At 50.5% G+C, this 9,250-nt stretch overlaps 1 protein-coding gene across 3 annotated transcripts in view; it reads left to right on the plus strand.

Annotated features, from left to right (window-relative positions):
* The window catches only part of EPHB2 (EPH receptor B2), a 144,942-nt gene extending 137,145 nt beyond the window's left edge, over positions 1 to 7,797 (plus strand). For all 3 annotated transcript variants that reach the window (XM_058039501.1, XM_058039502.1, XM_058039503.1), the window contains exons 14-16: positions 2,343 to 2,536; positions 3,322 to 3,477; positions 6,508 to 7,797. In XM_058039501.1, the coding sequence (XP_057895484.1) occupies positions 2,343 to 2,536; positions 3,322 to 3,477; positions 6,508 to 6,616 (459 nt within the window). In that variant the 3' untranslated portion in view covers positions 6,617 to 7,797. The remainder of the gene's footprint in view (positions 1 to 2,342; positions 2,537 to 3,321; positions 3,478 to 6,507) is intronic.
* The last annotated feature ends 1,453 nt before the right edge of the window (positions 7,798 to 9,250 follow it).

Below are 9,250 nucleotides of genomic sequence, written 5' to 3' on the forward strand. Positions count from 1 at the left end.
GGCACCTCCCGCTGCGCGTCGCTGTCCCCAGCCCCTGCTCCCTTTCCATGCCGCAGGACACGGTGCCCCAAAGCTGTCACCACTTAAGCACAGCTGGTCCTGCTGTGGAGGAGCGTGGCAGATATTGAGGGCAGATTACCCTCCTGACCCTGGGGTGTGAGCGCCTGGGGCGGCGGCTGGGGAGGACATGGAGAGAGCTGGGGCTGCCTCTGGATGAGGCTGATGGCAGCAGGACTCGCTGGGAACAGAGAGGAGTGCTTGGTGTTTGCGTGGTGCTGGTGCCCACCCTGTGCCTCCCCTGGCATTGGCCGGGGCAGACCTGAATCCACAGAGCTGGGCTGGGGCTCAGCAGCCCTTGGGAGGTTCCCTGAGCTGCACAAAGCACGTCAGTAGCCATGGAATCCTGGAGGCTGGAAAAGGCTCTGAGATCATTGGGTCCAGCCATCAAGGTAGCTGTGTTCACCCTAAACATGTCCCCAAGTGCCACACCCACACACCTTTTGAAGCCTTCCAGGGATGGTGACTCCATTTCCCTGCACAGCCTGTTTCAATGCTTGACAACCCTTTCCCTCCTGTCGAATCCGAACTTTCCCTGGTACAACTTGAGGCCATTTACTCTGGTCCTGCTATTTGTTTTCTGGGAGAAGAGACCAGCACTCCCCAGCTGCACCCTCCTGTCAGTGATTTGTAAAGGAGTTACCTCTGGTCAGACCTTCACAGGCCCCATGGGGCCACCACCATGTCCAGCCAGGGCAGCAGAACTGGGGGAGGGCTCTTCCATCTGGCAAATTTTGGCAGCAGCAGTGCCAGCCCTGTGTCTCAGGTCAGCCTGCCCAGCACCTTGGCCACAGCAGTGCCTGCAGCACGTCCCAGTCCATTCTCTGCCAGGAGTCACAGACCACCTCAAGCCCTGCCAGGTGCCCATCTCACACTCTGGATTGTTTGGCATGGATCAGCCACCAGCTCTTCCCTGCTTCTCTCCCGTTCCCATTCCCAGTATCCTTAATTTTCTCTGTGTAGTCTCCCTACTCAACAATGTGTCCACCACCACATGTCTAGACTTGACCAGGATGGGGTCACAGCCCTAGGGAATCCCACCAGGAAGATCTCTCTTTGGAATTGTGCAAGACATGGCTGGACAAAGCCATGGCAGCCTTGATCCCATGGTGAGAATGGCATGGAGGCATGGAGGTTCTCCCTCAGGATCCCTGCAGGAGGTTCTGGCACTCTTCCTTCCCTTGTCCATCATTCCCATGGAGACTTTGTCATTTTGAGATCTGCTTATGATTTCTGCAGTATCCTGAGTTCTGGTTTTTGTCCGTCTGGGTTTTGTTGCCATGCACGAGCCCATCTCTGGTGTTCAAGGCTCCTTCTGCTCATCCTTCAGTGCCTGTGCTGTGCATGGCCAAGGAGGCAGGAGAATCCTGCCTGTGCATGCCCCTGTCAGAGGAACAGATATTCCTGGAAGAAGTGGAGCAGCTTCATCCTCGTTTGTCATCCAGGAGAGGATTGAAGGCTGCAAGTGCCGAGTGGCAGAGAGGTGGAGTTCCCCTTGGAGAAGATCCTCCAGCCCTTGCTCCAGCCCTTGTGGACATTGCAAGACCAGATATTTTCCCAGACTGTGTGGAACAGTAAGGATTGACCAAAGCCTTTTTGGATGTGCCTGGAGGTGCAATGTAGCTTTGGCAAGGTGTGCTGCAGCTCTTCTGTGCACACTGCAATGAGTTCTCCTGGGCTGGCTGTGCTGGCTGGGGTCTGAGTCCTCCCTGTGCTGTTTTGCACTTGCACAGGCCTGCAAAATGATCTAGCAGTTTCTGCTGACTGAGCCACCCACGCCTGGCACAGCCCTGTCACCTGGACGAGCTGGTTTGTGTCAGGAGCACAAAACACCACTGGGGGATGGAAAACACAGAGACAGGCTCCCTGTCTGTAACTCACCCCCCTTCTTTGGATGAAGATGTTTTCCCAGCAAGCTGTTGTGCTGTGTCCAAGGAAAGCATGATCCCATCTCTGACTGCCCTGCCTACAGCTGTGGGATCACACATCCTGTCAGGACAACAGGGGTGCTCCTTTCCCCAGATCAGGAGACTGCTCCTGACAATCAGCCACCCAGGCTGGAGGGCTGAGCAAAGCTGGTGGCACCTCCCAGGACACCTCACACCTCTCCTGACCCGCTGAGGGCTGGAATTTACAGTGTGAGGTGGGGGCAAGATGGGAAGGCAGCAGTGAGTACAGCCTGCAGGATCAGTCATGTCAGTCACCCTCAGGGTCCAAGCAAAGGCACATTATGAATTTAATAGGTTTTATCACAGCTGTACTGATGCCTCTGTCTCTTCCTGCAGGTGATAAATGCCATTGAGCAGGACTATCGGCTGCCACCACCCATGGACTGCCCAAATGCCCTTCACCAGCTGATGCTGGACTGCTGGCAGAAGGATCGGAACCACAGGCCCAAATTTGGGCAAATTGTCAACACCTTGGATAAAATGATCCGAAATCCAAACAGCCTGAAAGCCATGGCACCTCTCTCCTCTGGGTATGTGTCTCTGTCCTTTGGCTCCTCTGAACAGGTCTGGTGTCCTCTGGGTCCTGGTGGCACCATCCCTGCACCTCTCAGGAACTACTTTAAAGCTTGGCCTGTGTTTGATCCTGTATAGGGAGAGCATTAAAAGATCATAGATTCACAATTTGGGGTAGAAGAGACCTTAAAGCCCACCTCATTCAACCCCTGCCATGGGCAGGCTCAGCTTCCACTATCCCAGGTTGCTGCAAGCCCCATCCAAGCTGGCCTTGGACACTTGGGGCATGAACAGGGATACAGATGTCAAGGTTCCTCTCCTTGGGCAGCTCTGGTGGGCTCTTGGACAGTGCACTCTGCACACAGAGGAGCACCTTGGTTTCATGTACATGGGGGTGCTGGGGTGGTGGGATTGTTCTGGTATCCCAGTCCCATTGGGAGCACTGCATTGGGAGCAGATAAAGCCCCTGATGCAATGTGGAGTTTCCCTGGGCTGGGTGGGTTGCACCCGCTTGTGGGAAGCACTGCCCCTGTACAAGAATGATCTTTCTCCCCGTGAGCAGCCAGGATTCAAAGCTGCATCCCATCATCTCTGATGGCTCCTGCCTCTGCTGCAGGAACTGATCCAGAAGGGCTTCCCTGATGCTCTGCACAGTCTTTCCCTGGCAGAACTGTGATTTCTGGGTGGAATTCCACACTGCAGGGCAGTGTCTGCCCTGTGAGTGATGCTGAGGCTGTGCCTCAGCTGCTGGAGGGTCAGGAACAGTTGTGCTTGGCTGTCACTGCCCATTTCTGTGTTTCAGGATGAACCTCCCCCTCCTTGACCGCACAATCCCGGATTACACCAGCTTCAACACTGTGGATGAATGGCTGGATGCCATCAAGATGAGCCAGTACAAGGAGAGCTTTGCCAGTGCTGGTTTCACCACCTTTGATGTAGTATCTCAGATGACTGTAGAGTAAGTGCCCAGGCTTTGAGTCCCAAAGCACAAGGAAAAGTCCCAGCAGTTTTGCAACAATTGGTATTGAATTAGATTTTATTTTCATATGATGTAGTTATACTTTTATAGAATTGTTGTTTTGTGGAACCACTTCTAATCTATTCAGTCTCCAGACCATGTGTCTGTCACTCTGCACCTGCAGAGTTCCTCTCCCCACTACCACTCTGTGAAAATGAACACCCCTGCCAAGGGTGTCCAAACCCCTTCATGAGACAAACTGAGATTTCAGGCTGGCATCAGACGATTCTCCAGAGCACCTCTGAACTCTGCACTCCTCTTGGATGGCTGATGTATTGATGGAGACAAGCATGGTGCAAAGTCCTGCCTAAGAAAGGCAGAATCACAGAGTGGTTACAGTTGAAAGGAACCACTGGAGGTCATCCAGTCCAACCTTCCTGCTCAGCTTCTAGAGCTCCTCATTCAGGATTACTTCTGTGGAAAGAGATTTCACACCCTCTCTGGGAAGTCTGTTCCACCCCCACAGTAAAGAAGTTCTTCCTCATGTTCTGGTGGATCTTCCTGGGCATTCATTTCTTCCCATTGCCTCTCCTCCTGTTGCTCTGCCACATGGAGCAGAGCCTGGCTCCAGCCTCCACCACATCTCCTCACACACCTCGATAAGATCCCCTTATCGTGGGGAGTGGTTTCATTCTGTGCTGCATCCACTAAAATGTCCTGCATCTACAGAAGTTATCCTGCAGTGACAATTGACAAGTGACAATCAGCACCTGATCCTTAGCAAGTTCTTCAGAGAAATCAGACAGCTGAAATCCCACTTCTGGAGGGTTTTGAAATCCCTTGGGGCTGGCTGGGACTTTGATGCCTCTGCTGAAAGATTTGTGGCTGGCTGCAGGTATCTCTAGAAGCCCTCAGAAAGGGCCAAGCATTAGAGCCATCTGTAAGGGCTGCAATGTCTCTGAGCCTGGTGGCCAGGGAGGTTTTTGGATTTGTGCTTAAATCCAAATGCTCAGATCTACCAGTGAGTCAGAATCCATTCACTCAAACAGCCACTGTGACTTTCTCTGGCTTTTTGTTCTTGTTTGCTGCTGGGAAGTTCCCATGGCAGTTCTGACTGTTTGGGGACATCTGTGGTGCAATCTCAAGGCCCTGGGGATGATTTTGTCACAGTATTGGCTGGGTTTATACAACAGAAAGAGAGAGAGTCCACAAAATCTGAAGGGTAGGGAAGAACTTTGATCAAACAGAGGTATCAGACCACAACCCACCCCTGGGTCCTGCTCTTTGCAATATCTGACAGCAGGCAGGATGCAGACAGTCCAGCTAATGCTGGCTGTTCTTTCACAGACATCCTCAGTGTCCCTTAAATGCCAATTCTCCCACTCCCTCACCATGTCCCTCAAGTCCTCTCCAAGAGCCTTCATCACAATTCCAAGGGCATCCTCAGCTCATGTCCCACTGATTTTGGCAAACTTCCATTCCACATTCCTCACCTGCTTGGCTGAATGTACAATAGAGAGGACAGTCCTTTTTCCTTGGAAAATTGTGGTGTAACAGGACTTGACACCCCTCCCTGATGTTCTCTGGCCTTTGCAGAAGCTGATAGGAATGTCAGTGGAGCTGCTGGTTTATCCAGATTTGGAGAGCCAGCAAAGTGTGAATGTTTCCTGAAAACTGACTCAGTTCCCCAAATCCACATGGTCTCAACACTGACCTCACTGGTTTGTCTGCAGGCTGGGACACCTGGGACACCCAATTATCTTTCAAGAGTCACAGAACCATTTGAGTTGGAAGGGACCTTAAAGCTCCTCTTAAAGCCATGGCTTTAAGACACTTTCCAGTGTCCCAGCTTGCTCCAAACCCCATCCAGCCTGGCCTTGGGCACTTCCAGGGAAGGGCCAGCCACAGCTTCTCTGGGCAACCTGAGCCAGGGCCTCACCACCCTCTGAGCAAAGAATTCCTTCCCAATATCCAATCAAATATTTAATGTTCAGGGCAGAAGGCTTGGAATCACTGGGCTGTGCAGAGCTACAGTCTTATTCTGGTTTACAGACATGAGTGAAGAATTTTTTCCACCCTTTGGAGCTCTCCTTTACCCTTCTTTGCCCAATAACCTCCACTCTAAACATGACAAAGATTTTGCCACTCTTCCCCTTAAATGTCTGTTCCTAGCACTCAAGAACAAAAGGTACCTGAAATTCCTTCAAGTCAGGTTTGGGTCATGTAGCCTCCCATCCCCTGATGGGAAGAAGAAGATCTGAAGATTTCATGACTGAGGTTTATTTGCCAAGGGGAGGATGAGAGCAAACTCAGCTGGAGACACAGACAGGACCAATTTAGTGCCACACTCATGCTCTCGGCATGACTTTGATTTCTCTCAGATGTCCAAATCTATAAAAAATAGAAGCTGTCCAAAAATGAGATCACCATGATTTAACAAAAGGATAAGTGCAAAAATTGATCACTTCATGGTCTTATCAGCTCAAAGGAAAAGCATCAAGAACAGCATCATCTGCATATGGGGGTCAGATCTACACTAAGGAGGGGCAGCACATCCCTGTCCTGTGTCTCCAGGGCTAGAAAAAAACAGGTTAGTGTGTCACAAAATGAGAGAAAATCCAAAATGCAAAACAGTAGATGGGTAAAAAATTTAAGACAAATTGACTCACGGGCAGAGAGCAGAGCCTGTGGTGTTTTGTTTCACACTCTGTTGAAGTTCAGGACTCTGAGGGTGCTGCAGATAGGTAGAAAGTGTAAAGATGGGACAATAAGCAGGAAAAAGTGAAACAGTAGAGATTTCACAAGGTTTGCATCTGTTTGTTGCATTCATGAAAGAAATCTGTGGATACTTCAGCTCTCTAAATACCATTCTCGTGGACTCATAGAGTCAGGGAATCATAGAATCACAGAATTCCAGAATGGTTTAGGTTGAAAGGGACCTTAAAAATAATTTTAAATACCATCTATGATCTTGTTCTGCTTTGAGAAAATACCTCCTGATATTTGTTTTTGTTTCCTTTCCTCTCAAAGGGACATTCTGCGAGTCGGGGTCACTTTAGCAGGACACCAGAAGAAAATTTTGAACAGTATCCAGGTGATGAGAGCACAGATGAACCAAATCCAGTCTGTGGAGGTTTGATGGCTGCCTGTCCTCCCACTCCTCCTCCTCGAGGCCCTGCTCCCCTTTGCCCCTGTGTGTCCAAGCTCCAGTTCCTGAGTGTTCTGCATGGACCTGAGACAGGCAGCTGCTCTGAGGATCACGGCAGCAGGAGGGAATACCCTGTCCTCAACAATGAGAAGTTGCCAAGAGCTTCTAGAATTTAAGCAATGGAAAAAGGGAACAAAAAAAAAAAAAAAAAAAAGACAACTATTTTGAAAAAAACAAACAAACTACAAAATATTTTTAAATAATAATAAAGCAATTGCATTCTTGAAAAGGGCTCCAAGACCAATGGGAGTCTCCAAAGGAAGAGAAAAGAGCAGCTTCATGTTTCCTCTTGCACAAGGCTGCTGCAGCTGGACCCAGGCACCTCTGGAGCAGTGGGACTTCTCCAGGAAGAGGAATGCAAGGAAAGGCCACGAGAAGCACATCTCTTCCTCCCATGGCTCTGGGAATGCTGTGAGCCAGGCCCTTCCCCAGAGCCCCTGTGAGCAGATCAGAGGGGGAGAGCTGAAGCTCTTTGGTGCTGTGAAACCAAGTGCATCTCAGAAACTGATGGACTCCTTCAAAAGCTGAAGACTTTTTTTTTTTAAAAAAACAAAACAAAACAAAACCACAACAAATAAAGTAAGACTAGAGGAGGCTGTTTCCAACAAATGAGAAGGAATCTGTAACGCCTGGGGGGGTGGGGATGGGGAAAACCAATCCTTTTTACATCTCTTATTTTCTCTTGTCATGGAACAGTTTTGTGAGTGACAGTTTCCTAAGGGTCCGTCCATCCACCCTCCAATGGCATCGTGTCTCATACATATCATTGCTCAAGACTTTAGTGATATCCTTTCTAGATGCCAATGATCTTTTCCCAGAAGACTTCCCAAGTACAGTATGTAGTAGTTTTTGATTACAAATGCTGACGTGTACCTTTATTTTTCGGTTGTCACTGTTGGGAGATTTGTCCTTTTACATTGTTTTGTTAACATCAGTTTGTGAGTTTGGGGTTGGAAATTTTCGGTTGGTTGGGGGTTTGGTTTTTTTTTAATGAAAAAGAAATGACATCTCCAAGCATCATATCATCCAAGAACTTAAATCCCTTCCCTGTGGAAGGAAAAATTGCAGCTTATTGACCATATGCCAGGAGAAAAAGGTTTTTTATATGCACATTTCCTCCCGTTTGCTTATTTGTTCTTTCCAACTGGTCGTGGCACGACAGATGTTTGTGGCTCTTGGGGTTCCAGGTGTTTGCCAAAGTGAAATGGCCACCAGCTCAACTCGGGGGTGAGCAGCATCGCAGGGGGCTTGGGAGGGAAGTGTGGGAGGGTGGAGGGGTTTTGTGAGGGAATGATGACTCCACAGGTGGCTCCAGAGCCCTTTGGAAGTGTCTGGCTGCTGAGGAAGGTGTTGGATTGGTGCATGGGAAAGGCAGGGCAAGCCCAGCCCTCTCAGAGGAGCTGGTGGCACAGCATTTTGGAGAGGGGATTGTGTTATATCCATGTGGGGATGGGTCCCTGCAGGTGCCAGGCTGTGCAGGTGGGCTCTGTGCCTTGGGGACCCTGTCCCTTCCTTGGGTGATGCAGCTTCAGGCTCAGCCCCTCACGTCACAGAGAGCCTGGGACAGAAAAACCTCCAATCCCTGCTCTCCAGAGGCAAAATGCTGTGGGTGAAGTTGAATCATCAATGAATGGGTTTGTAAATAACTGGAAAAAAATTCCTTAGTTACTGCCCAGGTCTTTGGGGTGTGTGACTGCCACCAGCTGAGCGCAGGGAGGTGCAGATGAGAATGGGGTTGTTCTCTGTGCCCAGCACCACCGTGCATCCTTTGAAGCATTCCACACATGGCATTTTCCCACCCATCTCCTGGCCGTGGCCTCAGGACTGGTGTTCACAGCCCTTGTCTGCCATGGCCATGTGGTTCCTGGGCTCCTCCTCTTGTTTTTGGCAGCAGTGAGTGTTGAAGGCACGTTCACTGGGAGCTGCCTGGCTGTGTTTTCCAGGAGCTGTATCCAAGAGGAAGTATGTCTGCTGTGGATGAAAATCCCAAGCTGTCTAGACCTCTGTGGCCAGACACCATCTCCCCAGACTGCTTGTAAAATATGAGGCCCTTTATGAAATACTTCTAGCATTTTCTGCTGCCAGAGCAGATCCAACACCAGAGCCCTTGTGAGTGGCATCAGAGCAGTCCCTGCAAGTGAGACTTCTCTCCTGAGCTCTTGCCCTGCCCCAGGGTTAGGTGCTCCAGCCCAGGGGCTTTTCAGTTGTCCCTCCAGCCCCTGTTAATCCAAAATCTCTAGTGCAGTGTTGTGTTGATGTTTGCATCCAGGCCAGCCCCGGCTTTGCAGCTCTGGGCATGCCTGTGGTGATGGGAACCTGGCAGGAGGTGTGTGCTGGGTGCCAGGGTCCTGTCCTGAGCTCAGTGCCCACAGGGCAGCCTCTGGCACAGCCCCAGCATCTCCCTGCATGTCTGGCAGGTGGCACAGAGTGGTGTGGAGAGAGAGGCAGGGGGCTGTAGGCATGGGCTGTGCAGGGGGTACCTGGAGGGGCAGCTCTGCCCCAAATCCAGCCTGGTTTAGCCTGTGTATCCAAAGGGATGCACTTGCTCCTGGTCAGGTGATGGGC

Source organism: Melospiza georgiana, chromosome 22 (assembly GCF_028018845.1).
Source record: "Melospiza georgiana isolate bMelGeo1 chromosome 22, bMelGeo1.pri, whole genome shotgun sequence".
NCBI lineage: Eukaryota > Metazoa > Chordata > Aves > Passeriformes > Passerellidae > Melospiza > Melospiza georgiana.